This window comes from Somniosus microcephalus, unplaced genomic scaffold, assembly GCF_052327205.1.
Source record: "Somniosus microcephalus isolate GS21.2 unplaced genomic scaffold, FLI_Smic_1.0 unresolved_chr4, whole genome shotgun sequence".
NCBI lineage: Eukaryota > Metazoa > Chordata > Chondrichthyes > Squaliformes > Somniosidae > Somniosus > Somniosus microcephalus.
The window spans coordinates 47,501,670-47,528,560 of NW_028225182.1; the positions used below are offsets into that span (position 1 = coordinate 47,501,670).

The window sequence follows — 26,891 nt, forward strand, 5'->3', positions numbered from 1 at the left end:
CCACACCTTGAGTATTGTGTGCAGTTTTGGTCGCCTTATCTGAGGAAGGATGTTCTTGCCATGGAGGGAGTTCAGCGAAGATTCACCAGACTGATACCTGGGATGGCAGGAATGACGTATGAGGAGAGATTGGGTCGATTGGGCTTATACTCACTGGAGTTTAGAAGAATGAGAGGGGATCTCATTGAAACTTATAAAATTCTGACAGGACTGGACAGACTAGATGCAGGAAGGATGTTCCCGATGGTGGGGGAGTCCAGAACCAGGGGTCACAGTCTAAGGATAAGGGGTAAGCCATTTAGGACAGAGATGAGGAGGAATTTCTTCACCCAGAGAGTGGTGAACCTGTGGAATTCTCTACCACAGAAGGCAGTGGAGGCCAATTCATTAAATATATTCAAGAAGGAGTTGGATATATTTCTTAAGGCTAAAGGGATCAAGGGATATGGGGAGAAAGCAGGGACAGGGTACTGAATTTGGATGATCAGCCATGATCTCATTGAATGGCGGAGCAGGCTCGAGGGGCCGAATGGCCTACTCCTGCTCCTATCTTCTATGTTTCTATGTATCAGAAACACATGCTAGGTGTTCTGCTACAGTTGTATAAAGCTCCGATCAGACCCCATCTGGAGTAACCACGTTGAGTTCTGGGCCCCGCACCTCAGGGAGGGTATCTCGACCTTGGAGGGGGAGCAGCGCAGATTGACCAGAATGATACCGGGGGCTGAAAGGGGTAAATTACGAGGGCAGGTTGCACAGACTCGGCTCGAGTTCCCTCGAGTATCGACGATTAAGGGGTGATCTAATCGAGGTGTTTGAGATGATTAAAAAGATACGGTAGGATAGCTAGAGAGAGAGAAACTATTTCCTCTGGTGGAGGGGAGTCCAGAACAAGGGGGCGTTGTTATAAAATCTCATCATCAAGAAACTACTCATGAAATAACGCTGGACGGCCAGCTGGTGGCGCCATCCAAGGAGTATAAATACTCGGGCGTGGGCCCAGCTTGCCAGGGACATTTTGTAAGACAAGGAACTAGTGAAGTACAACTAGACCTCCATGTTCTGAAACAAGTTGATTAAAGCCTTGCTTTATACTCAAACCAAGTGCGTAGTGAGTTTTATTAAGTCAGGCCGTTCAGACGTGCTGTCAGTAAGCATCTCTTCACACAAAATGCTTGACAGGGTAGATGCTGAGAGGTTGTTTCCCCTGGCTGGAGAGTCTGGAACTAGGGGGTCACAGTCTCAAGATAAGGGGTCGGCCATTTAGGACTGAGATGAGGAGAAATTTCTTCACTCAGAGGTTTGTGAATCTTTGGAATTCTCTACCCCAGAGGGCTGTGGAGGCTCAGTCGTTGAGTATATTCAAGACACAGATCGATAGATTTTTGGACTCTAGGGGAATCAAGGGATATGGGGATCGGGCGGGAAAGAGGAGTTGAGCTGGAAGATCAGCCATGATCTTATTGAATGCTGCCTCTGCAAGATCCTGCAAATCCATTGGCTGGATAGGCGCACCAACATCAGTGTTCTCGCTCAGGCCAACATCCCCAGCATCGAAGCTTTGACCATGCACGATCAGCTCCGATGGACGGGCCACATTGTCCGCATGCCCGATACGAGACTCCCAAAGCAAGCGCTCTACTCGGAGCTCCGGCACGGCAAGAGAGCCCCAGGTGGGCAGAGGAAACGCTTCAAGGACACACTCAAAGCCTCCTTGGAAAAAGTGCAACATCCCCCACCACCGACACCTGGGAATCCCTGGCCCAAGCCCGTACAAAGTGGAGGAGAATCATCCGGGAAGGTGCCAAACACCTCGAGTCTCTCCGCCGGGAGCAAGCGGAAGCCAAGCGCAGGCAGCGCAAGGAGCGCACGTCAACCCAAGCACCCCACCCACCCACCCGCCCCTTCAACCACCGTCTGCCCCACCTGTGACAGAGACTGTAGGTCCCGCATTGGACTCATCAGTCACCTGAGAACTCATTTTTAATGTGGAAGCAAGTCATCCTCGGTTCCGAGGGACTGCCTAAGAAGAAGGAGGAGGAGGAGGAATGGCGGAGCAGGCTCGAGGGGCCAAATGGCCTACTCCTATTCCTAATGTTCGGATGCAAGTATTTTCAATCTCTTACAGACATGCAACAGCCAATTACATACAACATCCCGACACCTTACCTGGGGGTGGATTCTCTGGAATAGCAGGCTGGACTCCCTCAATACTGAGCCAGTGAGCTGGAAAGTAAACAGAAAGTGGTTACATTTGGTTCGATTCTCCATCTCTTCCCTCTTGATGCTCTGGGATCTCACTGTAGTCTGCTGTGTTGCGGGGCGGGGGGGGGGGGACCACGGCAGAACAAGTCAGCGGAAAACGCCTGTTGATTTTGCCGCTGATCCTCTTCAGACACTAAGAACATGGTGGCAGAGGAAAGCTCAGGAGAAAGGGAAACTATAAAAGGCGCATGACAAAGATTGACCATGGAAGTATCAGCGAAGGCGCTTTGGAACGTCGTGGATGTTATTTCTTTAACTGATACCATCAGTTGGTCACTTCTCTCCATTTACGGTGTATGGGACCTTGCTGGGTGCAAACTGGTTACATCCAGACACCGTACAATGAATTGGAACCAATCCAGCGGAGTGGACTCATGCCCGATGACAGACGCCAGGAACGCTTTGAAAGCACAACTGAGAGCCGGCACCCGCGAGATTCCAATAAGCTCACTTTCTACACCCAGAGTTCCATTTCTTCCCACTGCAGTTCCGAATTCATAGACATTTACAGCGCAGGAGGAGGCCATTCGGCCCATCGTGTTCGCGCTGGCCGACAAAGAGCGATCCAGCCTAATCCCACTTTCCAGCTCTTGGTCCGTAGCCCTGTCGGTTGCGGCACTTCAAGTGCACATCCAAGTACTTTTTAAATGTGGCGAGGGTCTCTGCCTCTGCCACTCTTTCAGGCAGTGAGTTCCAGACCCCCACCACCCTCTGGGTGAAGAAATTTCTCCTCAACTCCCCTCTAATCCTTCTACCAATTACTTTAAATCTCTGCCCCCTGGTTATTGACCTCTCTGCTCAGGGAAATAGGTCCTTCCTATCCACTCTATCTAGGCCCCTCATAATTTTATACATAGAAACATAGTAGATAGGAGCAGGAGTAGGCCATTCGGCCCCTCGAGCCTGCTCCGCCATTCAATGAGACCATGGCTGATCATCCAAATTCAGTACCCCGGTCCCTGCCTTCTCCCCATATCCCTTGATCCCTTTAGCCTTAAGAAATATATCCAACTCCTTCTTGAATATATTTAAGGCTAAAGGGATCAAGGGATATGGGGAGAAGGCAGGGACAGGGTACTGAGTTTGGATGATCAGCCATGATCTCATTGAATGGCGGAGCAGGCTCGAGGGGCCGAATGGCCAACTCCTGCTCCTATCTTCTATGTTTCTATTTAATGAATTGGCCTCAACTGCCTTCTGTGGTAGAGAATGCCACAGGTTCACCACTCTCTGGGTGAAGAAAGTCCTCCTCATCTCTGTCTTAAATGGCTTCCCCCTTATCCTTAGACTGTGACCCCTGGTTCTGCTGACTTTACAAAACATTCCCTGTCGCAGAAGCAGCTCGGGGGTCCCAGGGAGCTGACACGTGACAGGCCGGGCTTGACGAGGGAGCCGACACGTGATAGGCCGGGCTTGACGTGGGAGCCGCCCGAATCCGCCCCCCCCCACCCGCCATTACGAACGGAGCCGGGAAACGGTGGGAGGCCAAAGGTTCGGCCGGCAGGCTGTGCGTTTACCTTTGAGACAGACGTCCAGCGGCACACGCGGGAGGGGGGTGTTGATGATGTCGCTGAGGTCGACCTCCTTCTCCTCGTAGAAGTGAAGCTCCCGGCCACCGCCGCTGGCGTAGCGGAAGGGGATGAACTCTTGCGCGTGGAACCCGTACAGCGGCTAGAAGGGGGAGCGAGACGGCAGCGGGTTTATACACGTCCCCGAAACTCTCGCCGTTAACCAGCCTTCCCCCACCCCGCCAGTCAACTTCATTCAGTAAATACAGTTCCCTCTGTGTCACCATCACCAGCAGAAACTCCAGAACCGGGTGGGGGGGGGGGGGGGTGAAGGCGAGCGACTACAGCTATGTGGGGGGGCTAGAGAAGCAGCGATGGGCCGAATGGCTTCGTTCTGTACCGTAAATTTCTATGACTTAAGCTGGGATTGTTCTTTCCAGAGCAGAGAAGGTTAAGGGAAGATTTAATCCCTAGGGGGAGATGAGAATTTTTATTTTTTTTACACAGTGAGTTGTTGTGATCCGGAACGCGCTGCCTGAAAGGGCGGTGGAAGCAGATTCAATGGTAACTTTCAAAAGGGGAATTGGATAAACACTGGAAAAGGCAAAATGTGTTCAGACTGTTTCATACCCCTTTGTTCTCTCTTCCCCAACAGCACATCCCAAACCCGCGACCTCTGCCACCTAGAAGGACAAGGGCAGCAGGCGCATGGGAACACCACCACCTCCAGGTTCCCCTCCAAGTCACACACACCATCCCGACTTGGAAATATATCGGCCATTCCTTCATCGTCGCTGGGTCAAAATCCTGGAACTCCCTCCCTAACAGCACTGTGGGAGCACCTTCACCACACGGGACTGCAGCGGTTCAAGAAGGCGGCTCACCACCACCTTCTCGAGGGAAATTAGGGATGGGCAATAAATGCCGGCCTTGCCAGCGATGAATGAATTTTTAAAAAGCCATTGTCCCATGGTGAACAGTGGGAAGTGATTGTTAAGAGAGACTGGGGTACCTCAACATTTTTCAGCTTCAGGGCGCAATCAATATCTACTGTCGCCAGCTTCTTCCGCTTTCCATGGTGCATATATTTCAAAGCGTCCTGTGGAGAGAGAGAGAGGCACGTTGCAATAGATTACGGTTAAAATTATGCAGACACACACAGGACTGCAGGTAAATACAGGAGAGAGACAGAGGACTGCGGGTAAATACAGGAGAGAGACAGAGGACTGCGGGTAAATACAAGAGAGAGACAGAGGACTGCGCATAAATACAGGAGAGAGACAGAGGACTGCGCGTAAATACAGGAGAGAGACAGAGGACTGCGCATAAATACAGGAGAGAGACAGAGGACTGCGCATAAATACAGGAGAGAGACAGAGGACTGCGGGTAAATACAGGAGAGAGACACAGGACTGCGCATAAATACAGGAGAGAGACAGAGGACTGCGGGTAAATACAGGAGAGAGACACAGGACTGCGCATAAATACAGGAGAGAGACAGAGGACTGCGGGTAAATACAGGAGAGAGACAGAGGACTGCGGGTAAATACAGGAGAGAGACAGAGGACTGCGGGTAAATACAGGAGAGAGACAGAGGACTGCGGGTAAATACAGGAGAGAGACAGAGGACTGCGGGTAAATACAAGAGAGAGACAGAGGACTGCGCGTAAATACAGGAGAGAGACAGAGGACTGCGGGTAAATACAGGAGAGAGACAGAGGACTGCGGGTAAATACAGGAGAGAGACAGAGGACTGCGCGTAAATACAGGAGAGAGACAGAGGACTGCGCGTAAATACAGGAGAGAGACAGAGGACTGCGGGTAAATACAGGAGAGAGACAGAGGACTGCGCATAAATACAAGAGAGAGACAGAGGACTGTGTGTAAATACAGGAGAGAGACAGAGGACTGCGGGTAAATACAGGAGAGAGACAGAGGACTGCGCGTAAATACAGGAGAGAGACAGAGGACTGCGGGTAAATACAGGAGAGAGACAGGACTGCGCGTAAATACAGGAGAGAGACAGAGGACTGCGGGTAAATACAGGAGAGAGACAGAGGACTGCGCGTAAATACAGGAGAGAGACAGAGGACTGCGGGTAAATACAGGAGAGAGACAGAGGACTGCGCGTAAATACAGGAGAGAGACAGAGGACTGCGGGTAAATACAGGAGAGAGACAGAGGACTGCGCGTAAATACAAGAGAGAGACAGAGGACTGCGCGTAAATACAGGAGAGAGACAGAGGACTGCGTGTAAATACAGGAGAGAGACAGAGGACTGCGCGTAAATACAGGAGAGAGACAGAGGACTGCGCGTAAATACAGGAGAGAGACAGAGGACTGCGCGTAAATACAGGAGAGAGACAGAGGACTGCGCGTAAATACAAGAGAGAGACAGAGGACTGCGCGTAAATACAAGAGAGAGACAGAGGACTGCGCGTAAATACAAGAGAGAGACAGAGGACTGCGGGTAAATACAGGAGAGAGACAGAGGACTGCGCGTAAATACAGGAGAGAGACAGAGGACTGCGCGTAAATACAGGAGAGAGACAGAGGACTGCGGGTAAATACAGGAGAGAGACAGAGGACTGCGCGTAAATACAAGAGAGAGACAGAGGACTGCGCGTAAATACAGGAGAGAGACAGAGGACTGCGCGTAAATACAAGAGAGAGACAGAGGACTGCGCGTAAATACAGGAGAGAGACAGAGGACTGCGCGTAAATACAAGAGAGAGACAGAGGACTGCGCGTAAATACAAGAGAGAGACAGAGGACTGCGGGTAAATACAGGAGAGAGACAGAGGACTGTGTGTAAATACAGGAGAGAGACAGAGGACTGCGGGTAAATACAGGAGAGAGACAGAGGACTGCGGGTAAATACAGGCGAGAGACAGAGGACTGCGCGTAAATACAGGAGAGAGACAGAGGACTGCGGGTAAATACAGGAGAGAGACAGAGGACTGTGTGTAAATACAGGAGAGAGACAGAGGACTGCGGGTAAATACAGGAGAGAGACAGAGGACTGCGGGTAAATACAGGAGAGAGACAGAGGACTGCGGGTAAATACAGGAGAGAGACAGAGGACTGCGGGTAAATACAGGAGAGAGACAGAGGACTGCGGGTAAATACAGGAGAGAGACAGAGGACTGCGCGTAAATACAAGAGAGACAGAGGACTGCGGGTAAATACAGGAGAGAGACAGAGGACTGTGTGTAAATACAGGAGAGAGACAGAGGACTGCGGGTAAATACAGGAGAGAGACAGAGGACTGCGCGTAAATACAAGAGAGAGACAGAGGACTGTGTGTAAATACAGGAGAGAGACAGAGGACTGCGGGTAAATACAGGCGAGAGACAGAGGACTGCGGGTAAATACAGGAGAGAGACAGAGGACTGCGCGTAAATACAGGAGAGAGACAGAGGACTGCGCGTAAATACAGGAGAGAGACAGAGGACTGCGGGTAAATACAGGAGAGAGACAGAGGACTGTGTGTAAATACAAGAGAGAGACAGAGGACTGCGGGTAAATACAGGAGAGAGACAGAGGACTGCGCGTAAATACAAGAGAGAGACAGAGGACTGCGCGTAAATACAAGAGAGAGACAGAGGACTGCGGGTAAATACAGGAGAGAGACAGAGGACTGCGCGTAAATACAGGAGAGAGACAGAGGACTGCGGGTAAATACAGGCGAGAGACAGAGGACTGCGGGTAAATACAGGAGAGAGACAGAGGACTGCGCGTAAATACAGGAGAGAGACAGAGGACTGCGCGTAAATACAGGAGAGAGACAGAGGACTGCGGGTAAATACAGGAGAGAGACAGAGGACTGTGTGTAAATACAAGAGAGAGACAGAGGACTGCGGGTAAATACAAGAGAGAGACAGAGGACTGCGGGTAAATACAGGAGAGAGACAGAGGACTGCGCGTAAATACAGGAGAGAGACAGAGGACTGCGGGTAAATACAAGAGAGAGACAGAGGACTGCGCGTAAATACAGGAGAGAGACAGAGGACTGCGCGTAAATACAGGAGAGAGACAGAGGACTGCGGGTAAATACAAGAGAGAGACAGAGGACTGCGGGTAAATACAGGAGAGAGACAGAGGACTGCGGGTAAATACAAGAGAGAGACAGAGGACTGCGCGTAAATACAAGAGAGAGACAGAGGACTGCGGGTAAATACAGGAGAGAGACAGAGGACTGCGCGTAAATACAAGAGAGAGACAGAGGACTGCGCGTAAATACAAGAGAGAGACAGAGGACTGCGGGTAAATACAGGAGAGAGACAGAGGACTGCGGGTAAATACAAGAGAGAGACAGAGGACTGCGCGTAAATACAAGAGAGAGACAGAGGACTGCGCGTAAATACAAGAGAGAGACAGAGGACTGCGCGTAAATACAGGAGAGAGACAGAGGACTGCGCGTAAATACAGGAGAGAGACAGAGGACTGCGGGTAAATACAGGAGAGAGACACAGGACTGCGGGTAAATACAGGAGAGAGACAGAGGACTGCGGGTAAATACAGGAGAGAGACAGAGGACTGCGCGTAAATACAGGAGAGAGACAGAGGACTGCGCGTAAATACAGGAGAGAGACAGAGGACTGCGCATAAATACAGGAGAGAGACAGAGGACTGCGGGTAAATACAGGAGAGAGACAGAGGACTGCGGGTAAATACAGGAGAGAGACAGAGGACTGCGGGTAAATACAGGAGAGAGACAGAGGACTGCGGGTAAATACAGGAGAGAGACAGAGGACTGCGGGTAAATACAGGAGAGAGACAGAGGACTGCGGGTAAATACAGGAGAGAGACAGAGGACTGCGGGTAAATACAGGAGAGAGACAGAGGACTGCGCGTAAATACAGGAGAGAGACAGAGGACTGCGGGTAAATACAGGAGAGAGACAGAGGACTGCGTGTAAATACAGGAGAGAGACAGAGGACTGCGCGTAAATACAGGAGAGAGACAGAGGACTGCGCGTAAATACAGGAGAGAGACAGAGGACTGCGCGTAAATACAGGAGAGAGACAGAGGACTGCGGGTAAATACAGGAGAGAGACAGGACTGCGCATAAATACAAGAGAGAGACAGAGGACTGCGCGTAAATACAGGAGAGAGACAGAGGACTGCGCGTAAATACAGGAGAGAGACAGAGGACTGCGCGTAAATACAGGAGAGAGACAGAGGACTGCGGGTAAATACAGGAGAGAGACAGAGGACTGCGGGTAAATACAGGAGAGAGACAGAGGACTGCGCGTAAATACAGGAGAGAGACAGAGGACTGCGCGTAAATACAGGAGAGAGACAGAGGACTGCGCGTAAATACAGGAGAGAGACAGGACTGCGCATAAATACAAGAGAGAGACAGAGGACTGCGCGTAAATACAGGAGAGAGACAGAGGACTGCGGGTAAATACAGGAGAGAGACAGAGGACTGCGCGTAAATACAGGAGAGAGACAGAGGACTGCGGGTAAATACAGGAGAGAGACAGAGGACTGCGGGTAAATACAAGAGAGAGACAGAGGACTGCGGGTAAATACAAGAGAGAGACAGAGGACTGCGCGTAAATACAGGAGAGAGACAGAGGACTGCACGTAAATACAGGAGAGAGACAGACGACTGCGCGTAAATACAGGAGAGAGACAGAGGACTGCGCGTAAATACAGGAGAGAGACAGAGGACTGCGCGTAAATACAGGAGAGAGACAGAGGACTGCGCGTAAATACAGGAGAGAGACAGAGGACTGCGGGTAAATACAGGAGAGAGACAGAGGACTGCGGGTAAATACAAGAGAGAGACAGAGGACTGCGCGTAAATACAGGAGAGAGACAGAGGACTGCGCGTAAATACAGGAGAGAGACAGAGGACTGCGCGTAAATACAGGAGAGAGACAGAGGACTGCGGGTAAATACAGGAGAGAGACAGAGGACTGTGTGTAAATACAAGAGAGAGACAGAGGACTGCGCGTAAATACAGGAGAGAGACAGAGGACTGCGCGTAAATACAGGAGAGAGACAGAGGACTGCGGGTAAATACAGGAGAGAGACAGAGGACTGCGGGTAAATACAGGAGAGAGACAGAGGACTGCGGGTAAATACAGGAGAGAGACAGAGGACTGCGCGTAAATACAGGAGAGAGACAGAGGACTGCGGGTAAATACAAGAGAGAGACAGAGGACTGCGGGTAAATACAGGAGAGAGACAGAGGACTGCGGGTAAATACAGGAGAGAGACAGAGGACTGCGCGTAAATACAGGAGAGAGACAGAGGACTGCGGGTAAATACAAGAGAGAGACAGAGGACTGCGGGTAAATACAGGAGAGAGACAGAGGACTGCGGGTAAATACAGGAGAGAGACAGAGGACTGCGCGTAAATACAGGAGAGAGACAGAGGACTGCGCGTAAATACAGGAGAGAGACAGAGGACTGCGCGTAAATACAGGAGAGAGACAGAGGACTGCGCGTAAATACAGGAGAGAGACAGAGGACTGCGCGTAAATACAGGAGAGAGACAGAGGACTGCGCGTAAATACAGGAGAGAGACAGAGGACTGCGCGTAAATACAGGAGAGAGACAGAGGACTGCGGGTAAATACAGGAGAGAGACAGAGGACTGCGGGTAAATACAGGAGAGAGACAGAGGACTGCGGGTAAATACAGGAGAGAGACAGAGGACTGCGGGTAAATACAGGAGAGAGACAGAGGACTGCGTGTAAATACAAGAGAGAGACAGAGGACTGCGGGTAAATACAAGAGAGAGACAGAGGACTGCGGGTAAATACAGGAGAGAGACAGAGGACTGCGGGTAAATACAGGAGAGAGACAGAGGACTGCGGGTAAATACAAGAGAGAGACAGAGGACTGCGGGTAAATACAGGCGAGAGACAGAGGACTGCGCGTAAATACAAGAGAGAGACAGAGGACTGCGGGTAAATACAGGCGAGAGACAGAGGACTGCGGGTAAATACAGGAGAGAGACAGAGGACTGCGCATAAATACAGGAGAGAGACAGAGGACTGCGCATAAATACAGGAGAGAGACAGAGGACTGTGTGTAAATACAGGAGAGAGACAGAAGACTGCGGGTAAATACAGGAGAGAGACAGAGGACTGCGCGTAAATACAGGAGAGAGACAGAGGACTGCGCGTAAATACAGGAGAGAGACAGAGGACTGCGCTTAAATACAGGAGAGAGACAGAGGACTGCGGGTAAATACAGGAGAGAGACAGAGGACTGTGTGTAAATACAAGAGAGAGACAGAGGACTGCGGGTAAATACAAGAGAGAGACAGAGGACTGCGCGTAAATACAGGAGAGAGACAGAGGACTGCGGGTAAATACAGGAGAGAGACAGAGGACTGTGTGTAAATACAAGAGAGAGACAGAGGACTGCGGGTAAATACAAGAGAGAGACAGAGGACTGCGGGTAAATACAGGAGAGAGACAGAGGACTGCGGGTAAATACAGGAGAGAGACAGAGGACTGCGGGTAAATACAGGAGAGAGACAGAGGACTGCGGGTAAATACAGGAGAGAGACAGAGGACTGCGCGTAAATACAGGAGAGAGACAGAGGACTGCGGGTAAATACAGGAGAGAGACAGAGGACTGCGCGTAAATACAGGAGAGAGACAGAGGACTGCGCGTAAATACAGGCGAGAGACAGAGGACTGCGGGTAAATACAGGAGAGAGACACAGGACTGCGCGTAAATACAGGAGAGAGACAGAGGACTGCGCGTAAATACAGGAGAGAGACAGAGGACTGCGCGTAAATACAGGAGAGAGACAGAGGACTGCGCGTAAATACAGGAGAGAGACAGAGGACTGCGCGTAAATACAGGCGAGAGACACAGGACTGCGCGTAAATACAGGAGAGAGACAGAGGACTGCGGGTAAATACAGGAGAGAGACAGAGGACTGCGCGTAAATACAGGAGAGAGACAGAGGACTGCGCGTAAATACAGGAGAGAGACAGAGGACTGCGCGTAAATACAAGAGAGAGACAGAGGACTGCACGTAAATACAAGAGAGAGACAGAGGACTGCGCGTAAATACAGGAGAGAGACAGAGGACTGCGCGTAAATACAGGAGAGAGACAGAGGACTGCGCGTAAATACAGGAGAGAGACAGAGGACTGCGCGTAAATACAGGAGAGAGACAGAGGACTGCGGGTAAATACAGGAGAGAGACAGAGGACTGCGCATAAATACAGGAGAGAGACAGAGGACTGCGGGTAAATACAGGAGAGAGACAGAGGACTGCGCGTAAATACAGGAGAGAGACAGAGGACTGCGCATAAATACAGGAGAGAGACAGAGGACTGCGCGTAAATACAGGAGAGAGACAGAGGACTGTGTGTAAATACAGGAGAGAGACAGAGGACTGCGCGTAAATACAGGAGAGAGACAGAGGACTGCGGGGAAATACAGGAGAGAGACAGAGGACTGCGCGTAAATACAGGCGAGAGACAGAGGACTGCGCGTAAATACAGGAGAGAGACAGAGGACTGCGCGTAAATACAGGAGAGAGACAGAGGACTGCGCGTAAATACAGGAGAGAGACAGAGGACTGCGCGTAAATACAGGAGAGAGACAGAGGACTGCGGGTAAATACAGGAGAGAGACAGAGGACTGCGCGTAAATACAGGAGAGAGACAGAGGACTGCGGGTAAATACAGGCGAGAGACAGAGGACTGCGCGTAAATACAGGAGAGAGACAGAGGACTGCGCGTAAATACAGGAGAGAGACAGAGGACTGCGGGTAAATACAGGAGAGAGACAGAGGACTGCGGGTAAATACAGGAGAGAGACAGAGGACTGCGGGTAAATACAGGAGAGAGACAGAGGACTGCGGGTAAATACAGGAGAGAGACAGAGGACTGCGGGTAAATACAGGAGAGAGACAGAGGACTGCGGGTAAATACAGGAGAGAGACAGAGGACTGCGCGTAAATACAGGAGAGAGACAGAGGACTGCGGGTAAATACAGGAGAGAGACAGAGGACTGCGCGTAAATACAGGAGAGAGACAGAGGACTGCGCGTAAATACAAGAGAGAGACAGAGGACTGCGGGTAAATACAGGAGAGAGACAGGACTGCGGGTAAATACAGGAGAGAGACAGAGGACTGCGGGTAAATACAGGAGAGAGACAGAGGACTGCGGGTAAATACAGGAGAGAGACAGAGGACTGCGCGTAAATACAGGAGAGAGACAGAGGACTGCGGGTAAATACAGGAGAGAGACAGAGGACTGCGGGTAAATACAGGAGAGAGACAGAGGACTGCGGGTAAATACAGGAGAGAGACAGAGGACTGCGCGTAAATACAGGAGAGAGACAGAGGACTGCGCGTAAATACAGGAGAGAGACAGAGGACTGCGCGTAAATACAAGAGAGAGACAGAGGACTGCGCGTAAATACAGGAGAGAGGCAGAGGACTGCGCGTAAATACAGGAGAGAGACAGAGGACTGCACGTAAATACAAGAGAGAGACAGAGGACTGCGCGTAAATACAGGAGAGAGACAGAGGACTGCACGTAAATACAAGAGAGAGACAGAGGACTGCACGTAAATACAGGAGAGAGACAGAGGACTGCGCGTAAATACAGGAGAGAGACAGAGGACTGCGCGTAAATACAGGAGAGAGACAGAGAGGACTGCGCGTAAATAAGGAGAGACAGAGGACTGCGCGTAAATACAGGAGAGAGACAGAGGACTGCGCGTAATACAGGAGAGAGACAGAGGACTGCGCGTAAAATACAGGAGAGAGACAGAGGACTGCACGTAAATACAAGAGAGAGACAGAGGACTGCGGGTAAATACAAGAGAGAGACAGAGGACTGCGCGTAAATACAAGAGAGAGACAGAGGACTGCGGTAAATACAGGAGAGAGACAGAGGACTGCGCGGTAAATACAGGAGAGAGACAGAGGACTGCGCGTAAACAGGAGAGAGACAGAGGACTGCGCGTAAATACAGGAGAGAGACAGAGGACTGCGCGTAAATACAGGAGAGAGACAGAGGACTGCGCGTAAATACAGGAGAGAGACAGAGGACTGCGGGTAAATACAGGAGAGAGACAGAGGACTGCGCGTAAATACAGGAGAGAGACAGAGGACTGTGGGTAAATACAGGAGAGAGACAGAGGACTGCGCGTAAATACAGGAGAGAGACAGAGGACTGCGGTAAATACAGGAGAGAGACAGAGGACTGCGCGTAAATACAGGAGAGAGACAGAGGACTGCGGGTAAATACAGGAGAGAGACAGAGGACTGCGCGTAAATACAGGAGAGAGACAGAGGACTGTGTGTAAATACAGGAGAGAGACAGAGGACTGCGCGTAAATACAGGAGAGAGACAGAGGACTGTGTGTAAATACAGGAGAGAGACAGAGGACTGCGCGTAAATACAGGAGAGAGACAGAGGACTGCGCGTAAATACAGGAGAGAGACAGAGGACTGCGCGTAAATACAGAGAGAGACAGAGGACTGCGGGTAAATACAGGAGAGAGACAGAGGACTGCGGTAAATACAGGAGAGAGACAGAGGACTGCGGTAAATACAGGAGAGAGACAGAGGACTGCGCGTAAATACAGGAGAGAGACAGAGGACTGCGCGTAAATACAGGAGAGAGACAGAGGACTGCGCGTAAATACAGGAGAGAGACAGAGGACTGCGCGTAAATACAGGAGAGAGACAGAGGACTGCGCGTAAATACAGGAGAGAGACAGAGGACTGCGCGTAAATACAGGAGAGAGACAGAGGACTGCGCGTAAATACAGGAGAGAGACAGAGGACTGCGCGTAAATACAGGAGAGAGACAGAGGACTGCGCGTAAATACAGGAGAGAGACAGAGGACTGCGCGTAAATACAAGAGAGAGACAGGACTGCGCGTAAATACAGGAGAGAGACAGAGGACTGCGCGTTAAATACGAGAGAGAGACAGAGGACTGCGCGTAAATACAGGAGAGAGACAGAGGACTGCGCGTAAATACAGAGAGAGAGACAGAGGACTGCGCGTAAATACAGGAGAGAGACAGAGGACTGCACGTAAATACAAGAGAGAGACAGAGGACTGCGGGTAAATACAAGAGAGAGACAGAGGACTGCGCGTAAATACGAGAGAGAGACAGGACTGCGGTAAATACAGAGAGAGACAGAGGACTGCGCGTAAATACAGGAGAGAGACAGAGGACTGCGCGTAAATACGAGAGAGAGACAGGACTGCGCGTAAATACAGGAGAGAGACAGAGGACTGCGCGTAAATACAGGAGAGAGACAGAGGACTGCGGGTAAATACAGAGAGAGACAGAGGACTGCGCGTAAATACAGAGAGAGACAGAGGACTGCACGTAAATACAGAGAGAGACAGAGGACTGCGGGTAAATACAAGGAGAGAGACAGAGGACTGCGTGTAAATACAGGAGAGAGACAGAGGACTGCGCGTACATACAGAGAGAGACAGAGGACTGCGGGTAAATACAGGAGAGAGACAGAGGACTGCGCGTAAATACAGGAGAGAGACAGAGGACTGCGGGTAAATACAGGAGAGAGACAGAGGACTGCGGGTAAATACAGGAGAGAGACAGAGGACTGCGCGTAAATACAAGAGAGAGACAGAGGACTGCGCGTAAATACAGGAGAGAGACAGAGGACTGCGGGTAAATACAGGAGAGAGACAGAGGACTGCGCGTAAATACAGGAGAGAGACAGAGGACTGCGCGTAAATACAGGAGAGAGACAGAGGACTGCGTGTAAATACAGGAGAGAGACAGAGGACTGCGGGTAAATACAGGAGAGAGACAGAGGACTGCGCGTAAATACAGGAGAGAGACAGAGGACTGCGCGTAAATACAGGAGAGAGACAGAGGACTGCGCTTAAATACAGGAGAGAGACAGAGGACTGCGGGTAAATACAGGAGAGAGACAGAGGACTGCGGTAAATACAGGAGAGAGACAGAGGACTGCGCGTAAATACAGGAGAGAGACAGAGGACTGCGCGTAAATACAGGAGAGAGACAGAGGACTGCGGGTAAATACAGGAGAGAGACAGAGGACTGCGGGTAAATACAGGAGAGAGACAGAGGACTGCGCGTAAATACAGGAGAGAGACAGAGGACTGCGGGTAAATACAGGAGAGAGACAGAGGACTGCGCGTAAATACAGGAGAGAGACAGAGGACTGCGGGTAAATACAGGAGAGAGACAGAGGACTGCGCGTAAATACAGGACAGAGACAGAGGACTGCGTGTAAATACAGGAGAGAGACAGAGGACTGCGCGTAAATACAGGAGAGAGACAGAGGACTGCGGGTAAATACAGGAGAGAGACAGAGGACTGCGCGTAAATACAGGAGAGAGACAGAGGACTGCGGGTAAATACAGGAGAGAGACAGAGGACTGCGGGTAAATACAGGAGAGAGACAGAGGACTGCGCGTAAATACAGGAGAGAGACAGAGGACTGCGCGTAAATACAGGAGAGAGACAGAGGACTGCGGGTAAATACAGGAGAGAGACAGAGGACTGCGGTAAATACAGGAGAGAGACAGAGGACTGCGCGTAATACAGGCGAGAGACAGAGGACTGCGCGTAAATACAGGAGAGAGACAGAGGACTGCGCGTAAATACAGGAGAGAGACAGAGGACTGCGGGTAAATACAGGAGAGAGACAGAGGACTGCGCGTAAATACAGGAGAGAGACAGAGGACTGCGCGTAAATACAGGAGAGAGACAGAGGACTGCGCGTAAATACAGGAGAGAGACAGAGGACTGCGCGTAAATACAGGAGAGAGACAGAGGACTGCGCGTAAATACAGGAGAGAGACAGAGGACTGCGCGTAAATACAGGAGAGAGACAGAGGACTGCGCGTAAATACAGGAGAGAGACAGAGGACTGCGCGTAAATACAGGAGAGAGACAGAGGACTGCGCGTAAATACAGGAGAGAGACAGAGGACTGCGGGTAAATACAGGAGAGAGACAGAGGACTGCGCGTAAATACAGGAGAGAGACAGAGGACTGCGCGTAAATACAGGAGAGAGACAGAGGACTGCGGGTAAATACAGGAGAGAGACAGAGGACTGCGGGTAAATACAGGAGAGAGACAGAGGACTGCGGGTAAATACAGGAGAGAGACAGAGGACTGCGCGTAAATACAGGAGAGAGACAGAGGACTGCGGGTAAATACAGGAGAGAGACAGAGGACTGCGGGTAAATACAGGAGAGAGACAGAGGACTGCGGGTAAATACAGGAGAGAGACAGAGGACTGCGGGTAAATACAGGAGAGAGACAGAGGACTGCGGGTAAATACAGGAGAGAGACAGAGGACTGCGGGTAAATACAGGAGAGAGACAGAGGACTGCGCATAAATACAGGAGAGAGACAGAGGACTGCGTGTAAATACAGGAGAGAGACAGAGGACTGCGCGTAAATACAGGAGAGAGACAGAGGACTGCGCGTAAATACAGGAGAGAGACAGAGGACTGCGGGTAAATACAGGAGAGAGACAGAGGACTGCGCGTAAATACAGGAGAGAGACAGAGGACTGCGCGTAAATACAGGAGAGAGACAGAGGACTGCGGGTAAATACAGGAGAGAGACAGAGGACTGCGGGTAAATACAGGAGAGAGACAGAGGACTGCGCGTAAATACAGGCGAGAGACAGAGGACTGCGCGTAAATACAGGAGAGAGACAGAGGACTGCGGGTAAATACAGGAGAGAGACAGAGGACTGCGCGTAAATACAGGAGAGAGACAGAGGACTGCGGGTAAATACAGGAGAGAGACAGAGGACTGCGCATAAATACAGGAGAGAGACAGAGGACTGCGGGTAAATACAGGAGAGAGACAGAGGACTGCGCGTAAATACAGGCGAGAGACAGAGGACTGCGCGTAAATACAGGAGAGAGACAGAGGACTGCGGGTAAATACAGGAGAGAGACAGAGGACTGCGCGTAAATACAGGAGAGAGACAGAGGACTGCGGGTAAATACAGGAGAGAGACAGAGGACTGCGTGTAAATACAGGAGAGAGACAGAGGACTGCGCGTAAATACAGGAGAGAGACAGAGGACTGCGGGTAAATACAGGAGAGAGACAGAGGACTGCGCGTAAATACAGGAGAGAGACAGAGGACTGCGCGTAAATACAGGAGAGAGACAGAGGACTGCGCGTAAATACAGGACAGAGACAGAGGACTGCGCGTAAATACAGGACAGAGACAGAGGACTGCGGGTAAATACAGGAGAGAGACAGAGGACTGCGCGTAAATACAGGACAGAGACAGAGGACTGCGCGTAAATACAGGAGAGAGACAGAGGACTGCACGTAAATACAGGAGAGAGACAGAGGACTGCGGGTAAATACAGGAGAGAGACAGAGGACTGCGCGTAAATACAGGAGAGAGACAGAGGACTGCGCGTAAATACAGGCGAGAGACAGAGGACTGCGCGTAAATACAGGAGAGAGACAGAGGACTGCGCGTAAATACAGGAGAGAGACAGAGGATTGCGCGTAAATACAGGCGAGGGACAGAGGACTGCGCGTAAATACAGGAGAGAGACAGAGGACTGCGCGTAAATACAGGCGAGAGACAGAGGACTGCGCGTAAATACAGGAGAGAGACAGAGGACTGCGGGTAAATACAGGAGAGAGACAGAGGACTGCGCGTAAATACAGGAGAGAGACAGAGGACTGCGCGTAAATACAGGAGAGAGACAGAGGACTGCGCGTAAATACAGGAGAGAGACAGAGGACTGCACGTAAATACAAGAGAGAGACAGAGGACTGCGGGTAAATACAAGAGAGAGACAGAGGACTGAGGGTAAATACAGGCGAGAGACAGAGGACTGCGCGTAAATACAGGAGAGAGACAGAGGACTGCGCGTAAATACAGGAGAGAGACAGAGGACTGCGCGTAAATACAGGAGAGAGACAGAGGACTGCACGTAAATACAAGAGAGAGACAGAGGACTGCGGGTAAATACAAGAGAGAGACAGAGGACTGCACGTAAATACAAGAGAGAGACAGAGGACTGCGGGTAAATACAAGAGAGAGACAGAGGACTGCACGTAAATACAAGAGAGAGACAGAGGACTGCGGGTAAATACAAGAGAGAGACAGAGGACTGCACGTAAATACAGGAGAGAGACAGAGGACTGCGGGTAAATACAAGAGAGAGACAGAGGACTGCGCGTAAATACAAGAGAGAGACAGAGGACTGCGCGTAAATACAGAGAGAGACAGAGGACTGCGGGTAAATACAGGCGAGAGACAGAGGACTGCGGGTAAATACAGGAGAGAGACAGAGGACTGCGCGTAAATACAGGCGAGAGACAGAGGACTGCGCGTAAATACAGGAGAGAGACAGAGGACTGCGGGTAAATACAGGAGAGACAGAGGACTGTGTGTAAATACAGGAGAGAGACAGAAGACTGCGCGTAAATACAAGAGAGAGAGAGGACTGCGCGTAAATACAGGAGAGAGACAGAGGACTGCGGGTAAATACAGGAGAGAGACAGAGGACTGCGGGTAAATACAAGAGAGAGACAGAGGACTGCGGGTAAATACAGGAGAGAGACAGAGGACTGCGGGTAAATACAGGAGAGAGACAGAGGACTGCGCGTAAATACAGGCGAGAGACAGAGGACTGCGCGTAAATACAGGAGAGAGACAGAGGACTGCGGGTAAATACAGGAGAGAGACAGAGGACTGCGCGTAAATACAGGAGAGAGACAGAGGACTGCGCGTAAATACAGGAGAGAGACAGAGGACTGCGCGTAAATACAGGAGAGAGACAGAGGACTGCGGGTAAATACAGGAGAGAGACAGAGGACTGCGGGTAAATACAGGAGAGAGACAGAGGACTGCGCGTAAATACAGGAGAGAGACAGAGGACTGCGGGTAAATACAGGAGAGAGACAGAGGACTGCGTGTAAATACAGGAGAGAGACAGAGGACTGCGCGTAAATACAGGAGAGAGACAGAGGACTGCGGGTAAATACAGGAGAGAGACAGAGGACTGCGCGTAAATACAGGACAGAGACAGAGGACTGCGCGTAAATACAGGAGAGAGACAGAGGACTGCGTGTAAATACAGGCGAGAGACAGAGGACTGCGTGTAAATACAGGAGAGAGACAGAGGACTGCGGGTAAATACAGGAGAGAGACAGAGGACTGCGCGTAAATACAGGACAGAGACAGAGGACTGCGCGTAAATACAGGAGAGAGACAGAGGACTGCACGTAAATACAGGAGAGAGACAGAGGACTGCGGGTAAATACAGGAGAGAGACAGAGGACTGCGCGTAAATACAGGCGAGAGACAGAGGACTGCGCGTAAATACAGGAGAGAGACAGAGGACTGCGGGTAAATACAGGAGAGAGACAGAGGACTGCGCGTAAATACAGGAGAGAGACAGAGGACTGCGTGTAAATACAGGAGAGAGACAGAGGACTGCGGGTAAATACAGGAGAGAGACAGAGGATTGCGCGTAAATACAGGCGAGAGACAGAGGACTGCGCGTAAATACAGGAGAGAGACAGAGGACTGCGGGTAAATACAGGAGAGAGACAGAGGACTGCGCGTAAATACAGGAGAGAGACAGAGGACTGCGCGTAAATACAGGAGAGAGACAGAGGACTGCGCGTAAATACAGGAGAGAGACAGAGGATTGCGCGTAAATACAGGCGAGAGACAGAGGACTGCGCGTAAATACAGGAGAGAGACAGAGGACTGCGGGTAAATACAGGAGAGAGACAGAGGAGTGCGCGTAAATACAGGAGAGAGACAGAGGACTGCGCGTAAATACAGGAGAGAGACAGAGGACTGCGCGTAAATACAGGCGAGAGACAGAGGACTGCGCGTAAATACAGGAGAGAGACAGAGGACTGCGCGTAAATACAGGAGAGAGACAGAGGACTGCGCGTAAATACAGGAGAGAGACAGAGGACTGCGCGTAAATACAGGAGAGAGACAGAGGACTGCGCGTAAATACAGGCGAGAGACAGAGGACTGCGCGTAAATACAGGAGAGAGACAGAGGACTGCGCGTAAATACAGGAGAGAGACAGAGGACTGCGCGTAAATACAGGAGAGAGACAGAGGACTGCGCGTAAATACAGGAGAGAGACAGAGGACTGCGGGTAAATACAGGAGAGAGACAGAGGACTGCGGGTAAATACAGGAGAGAGACAGAGGACTGCGCGTAAATACAGGAGAGAGACAGAGGACTGCGGGTAAATACAGGAGAGAGACAGAGGACTGCGGGTAAATACAGGAGAGAGACAGAGGACTGCGCGTAAATACAAGAGAGAGACAGAGGACTGCGCGTAAATACAGGAGAGAGACAGGACTGCGCGTAAATACAGGAGAGAGACAGAGGACTGCGCGTAAATACAGGAGAGAGACAGAGGACTGCGCGTAAATACAAGAGAGAGACAGAGGACTGTGTGTAAATACAGGAGAGAGACAGAGGACTGCGGGTAAATACAGGAGAGAGACAGAGGACTGCGGGTAAATACAGGAGAGAGACAGAGGACTGCGCGTAAATACAGGAGAGAGACAGAGGACTGCGCGTAAATACAGGAGAGAGACAGAGGACTGCGCGTAAATACAAGAGAGAGACAGAGGACTGCGCGTAAATACAGGAGAGAGACAGAGGACTGCGCGTAAATACAGGAGAGAGACAGAGGACTGCGCGTAAATACAGGAGAGAGACAGAGGACTGCGCGTAAATACAGGAGAGAGACAGAGGACTGCGCGTAAATACAGGAGAGAGACAGAGGACTGCGGGTAAATACAGGAGAGAGACAGAGGACTGCGGGTAAATACAGGAGAGAGACAGAGGACTGCGGGTAAATACTGGAGAGAGACAGAGGACTGCGGGTAAATACAGGAGAGAGACAGAGGACTGCGCGTAAATACAGGAGAGAGACAGAGGACTGCGGGTAAATACAGGAGAGAGACAGAGGACTGCGCGTAAATACAGGAGAGAGACAGAGGACTGTGTGTAAATACAGGAGAGAGACAGGACTGCGCGTAAATACAGGAGAGAGACAGAGGACTGCGGGTAAATACAGGAGAGAGACAGGACTGCGTGTAAATACAGGAGAGAGACAGAGGACTGTGTGTAAATACAGGAGAGAGACAGGACTGCGTGTAAATACAGGAGAGAGACAGAGGACTGCGGGTAAATACAGGAGAGAGACAGAGGACTGCGGGTAAATACAGGAGAGAGACAGAGGACTGCGGGTAAATACAGGAGAGAGACAGAGGACTGCGGGTAAATACAGGAGAGAGACAGAGGACTGCGGGTAAATACAGGAGAGAGACAGAGGACTGCGCGTAAATACAGGAGAGAGACAGAGGACTGCGTGTAAATACAGGAGAGAGACAGAGGACTGCGCGTAAATACAGGAGAGAGACAGAGGACTGCGCGTAAATACAGGAGAGAGACAGAGGACTGCGGGTAAATACAGGAGAGAGACAGAGGACTGCGCGTAAATACAGGAGAGAGACAGAGGACTGCGCGTAAATACAGGAGAGAGACAGAGGACTGCGCGTAAATACAGGAGAGAGACAGAGGACTGCGCGTAAATACAGGAGAGAGACAGAGGACTGCGCGTAAATACAGGAGAGAGACAGAGGACTGCGGGTAAATACAGGAGAGAGACAGAGGACTGCGGGTAAATACAGGAGAGAGACAGAGGACTGCGTGTAAATACAGGAGAGAGACAGAGGACTGCGCGTAAATACAGGAGAGAGACAGAGGACTGCGCGTAAATACAGGAGAGAGACAGAGGACTGCGGGTAAATACAGGAGAGAGACAGAGGACTGCGCGTAAATACAGGAGAGAGACAGAGGACTGCGCGTAAATACAAGAGAGAGACAGAGGACTGCGGGTAAATACAGGAGAGAGACAGAGGACTGCGGGTAAATACAGGAGAGAGACAGAGGACTGCGGGTAAATACAGGAGAGAGACAGAGGACTGCGGGTAAATACAGGAGAGAGACAGAGGACTGCGGGTAAATACAGGAGAGAGACAGAGGACTGCGGGTAAATACAGGAGAGAGACAGAGGACTGCGCGTAAATACAGGAGAGAGACACAGGACTGCGCGTAAATACAGGAGAGAGACAGAGGACTGCGGGTAAATACAGGAGAGAGACAGAGGACTGCGGGTAAATACAGGAGAGAGACAGAGGACTGCGCGTAAATACAGGAGAGAGACAGAGGACTGCGGGTAAATACAGGAGAGAGACAGAGGACTGCGGGTAAATACAGGAGAGAGACAGAGGACTGAGTGTAAATACAGGAGAGAGACAGAGGACTGCGCGTAAATACAGGAGAGAGACAGAGGACTGCGCGTAAATACAGGAGAGAGACAGAGGACTGCGGGTAAATACAGGAGAGAGACAGAGGACTGCGGGTAAATACAGGAGAGAGACAGAGGACTGCGTGTAAATACAGGAGAGAGACAGGACTGCGCATAAATACAGGAGAGAGACAGGACTGCGGGTAAATACAAGAGAGACACAGGACTGCGGGTAAATACAAGAGAGACACAGGACTGCGGGTAAATACAGGAGAGAGACAGGACTGCGCGTAAATACGAGAGAGAGACAGGACTGCGCGTAAATACAGGAGAGACAGGACTGCGCGTAAATACAGGAGAGAGACAGAGGACTGCGCGTAAATACGAGAGACAGGACTGCGCGTAAATACGAGACACAGGACTGCGCGTAAATACGAGAGAGACAGGACTGCGCGTAAATACGAGAGACAGGACTGCGCGTAAATACGAGAGACAGGACTGCGCGTAAATACGAGAGAGAGACAGGACTGCGCGTAAATACGAGAGAGAGACAGGACTGCGCGTAAATACGAGAGAGAGACAGGACTGCGCGTAAATACGAGAGAGACACAGGACTGCGCGTAAATACAGGAGAGACACAGGACTGCGCGTAACTACGAGAGAGAGACAGGACTGCGCGTAAATACGAGAGAGAGACAGGACTGCGCGTAAATACGAGAGAGAGACACAGGACTGCGGGTAAATACAGGAGAGAGACAGGGCTGCGGGTAAATACAGGAGAGAGACAGGGCTGCGCGTAAATACAGCAGAAAGACACAGGACTGCGCGTAAATACAAGAGAGACACAGGACTGCGCGTAAATACGAGACACAGGACTGCGCGTAAATACGAGAGAGAGACAGGACTGCGCGTAAATACGAGAGAGAGACACAGGACTGCGGGTAAATACAGGAGAGAGACAGGACTGCGCGTAAATACAGGAGAGAGAGAGACAGGACAAGTAAATACAGGAGAGAGAGAGACACAGGACTGCGCGTAAATACAGGAGAGAGAGAGACAGGACAAGTAAATACAGGAGAGAGAGAGACACAGGACAAGTAAATACAGGAGAGAGAGACACAGGACAAGTAAATACAGGAGAGAGAGACAGAGGACAAGTAAATACAGGAGAGAGAGAGACACAGGACAAGTAAATACAGGAGAGAGAGAGACACAGGACAAGTAAATACAGGAGAGAGAGACACAGGACAAGTAAATACAGGAGAGAGAGACACAGGACAAGTAAATACAGGAGAGACACAGGACTGCGGGTAAATACAGGAGAGAGAGAGACAGGACAAGTAAATACAGGAGAGAGAGACACAGGACAAGTAAATACAGGAGAGAGAGACACAAGACAAGTAAATACAGGAGAGAGAGAGAGAGAGAGAGAGACAGGACAAGTAAATACAGGAGAGAGAGAGAGAGAGAGAGAGAGACAGGACAAGTAAATACAGGAGAGAGAGAGACAGGACAAGTAAATACAGGAGAGAGAGACAGAGGACAAGTAAATACAGGAGAGAGAGACAGAGGACAAGTAAATACAGGAGAGAGAGACAGAGGACAAGTAAATACAGGAGAGAGAGACAGAGGACAAGTAAATACAGGAGAGAGAGACAGAGGACAAGTAAATACAGGAGAGAGAGAGACAGGACAAGTAAATACAGGAGAGAGAGAGAGAGACAGGACAAGTAAATACAGGAGAGAGAGAGAGACAGGACAAGTAAATACAGGAGAGAGAGACAGAGGACAAGTAAATACAGGAGAGAGAGACAGAGGACAAGTAAATACAGGAGAGAGAGACAGAGGACAAGTAAATACAGGAGAGAGAGACAGAGGACAAGTAAATACAGGAGAGAGAGACAGAGGACAAGTAAATACAGGAGAGAGAGACAGAGGACAAGTAAATACAGGAGAGAGAGACAGAGGACAAGTAAATACAGGAGAGAGAGACAGAGGACAAGTAAATACAGGAGAGAGACAGAGGACAAGTAAATACAGGAGAGAGAGACAGAGGACAAGTAAATACAGGAGAGAGACAGAGGACAAGTAAATACAGGAGAGAGAGACAGAGGACAAGTAAATACAGGAGAGAGACAGAGGACAAGTAAATACAGGAGAGAGAGACAGAGGACAAGTAAATACAGGAGAGAGACAGAGGACAAGTAAATACAGGAGAGAGAGACAGAGGACAAGTAAATACAGGAGAGAGACAGAGGACAAGTAAATACAGGAGAGAGAGACAGAGGACAAGTAAATACAGGAGAGAGACAGAGGACAAGTAAATACAGGAGAGAGAGACAGAGGACAAGTAAATACAGGAGAGAGAGACAGAGGACAAGTAAATACAGGAGAGAGACAGAGGACAAGTAAATACAGGAGAGAGAGACAGAGGACAAGTAAATACAGGAGAGAGACAGAGGACAAGTAAATACAGGAGAGAGAGACAGAGGACAAGTAAATACAGGAGAGAGAGAGAGGAGAAGTAAATACAGGAGAGAGAGACAGAGGACAAGTAAATACAGGAGAGAGAGACAGAGGACAAGTAAATACAGGAGAGAGAGACAGAGGACAAGTAAATACAGGAGAGAGACAGAGGACAAGTAAATACAGGAGAGAGACAGAGGACAAGTAAATACAGGAGAGAGACAGAGGACAAGTAAATACAGGAGAGAGAGACAGAGGACAAGTAAATACAGGAGAGAGAGACAGAGGACAAGTAAATACAGGAGAGAGACAGAGGACAAGTAAATACAGGAGAGAGAGACAGAGGACAAGTAAATACAGGAGAGAGACAGAGCACAAGTAAATACAGGAGAGAGAGACAGAGGACAAGTAAATACAGGAGAGAGAGACAGAGGACAAGTAAATACAGGGGAGAGAGAGAGAGACAGGACAGGTAAATACAGGAGAGAGAGAGACAGAGGACAAGTAAATACAGGAGAGAGAGAGACAGAGGACAAGTAAATACAGGAGAGAGAGAGACAGAGGACAAGTAAATACAGGAGAGAGAGACAGAGGACAAGTAAATACAGGGGAGAGAGACAGAGGACAAGTAAATACAGGGGAGAGAGAGAGAGACAGGACAGGTAAATACAGGAGACACAGGGCTGGGCGTAAATACAGGAGAGAGACACACAGGAGTGGGCGTAAATACAGGAGACAAGACAGACACAGGACAAGTAAATGCAGGGGAATGAGACACAGGACTACAGGTAAATGCAGGGGAGTAAGACACAAGACAGCACGTACAGCAAGGAGGTACTGCACAAATTCTCGCAGTATTTGATTTCACAGGTTGCTGTTTTTTCGCACGTTAAATTTCCAGGCAACAGGAAGGGTCTTTGTTCTAAAGGGATTTCATGCCCTCTTGTCGAGTGCGCGCTTACCGGTAATAGGACACGAGTATCAATGCAGGTTTACCTGTGCCAGCTCCTTGATCCTGTAGCTGACCTCCTCGGTCAGGCCTTGACAGGTTTCTTCGGAAAGCTGGGCGATCCCGACGGATTCAGCAATCACTTTCATGGACTCCGTGGGGAGCAGCGTGTTGCTGATCTTCAGCTTCTTCTCCTCCGCCATGCTAACCTCCCATCATACTCTGCAGAGATTTACAAGAAAAAAACCCACAGGGGAAATGAAACACAAGCCACGTACGAGCGACCAAGCCATCCCTCCACACTGCCCAGTGCCCAGCTCTCGGCAGAGTCCAGTTCGGTTTCCTTTGGCAACCCACAAACGAGCAAAGTCCCAATTACGAAGCACACCGAATAATAAA

The 26,891-nt window shown here is 50.4% G+C and overlaps 1 protein-coding gene across 3 annotated transcripts in view; it reads right to left on the reverse strand.

Annotated features, from left to right (window-relative positions):
* The window catches only part of taf6 (TAF6 RNA polymerase II, TATA box binding protein (TBP)-associated factor), a 63,757-nt gene that overhangs the window by 31,565 nt on the left and 5,301 nt on the right, over positions 1-26,891 (reverse strand). For all 3 annotated transcript variants that reach the window (XM_085977472.1, XM_085977471.1, XM_085977473.1), the window contains exons 2-5: positions 26,540-26,714; positions 4,786-4,872; positions 3,783-3,936; positions 2,170-2,226 (exon numbers count right to left, since the gene is read on the reverse strand). In XM_085977472.1, the coding sequence (XP_085833598.1) occupies positions 2,170-2,226; positions 3,783-3,936; positions 4,786-4,872; positions 26,540-26,695 (454 nt within the window). In that variant the 5' untranslated portion in view covers positions 26,696-26,714. The remainder of the gene's footprint in view (positions 1-2,169; positions 2,227-3,782; positions 3,937-4,785; positions 4,873-26,539; positions 26,715-26,891) is intronic.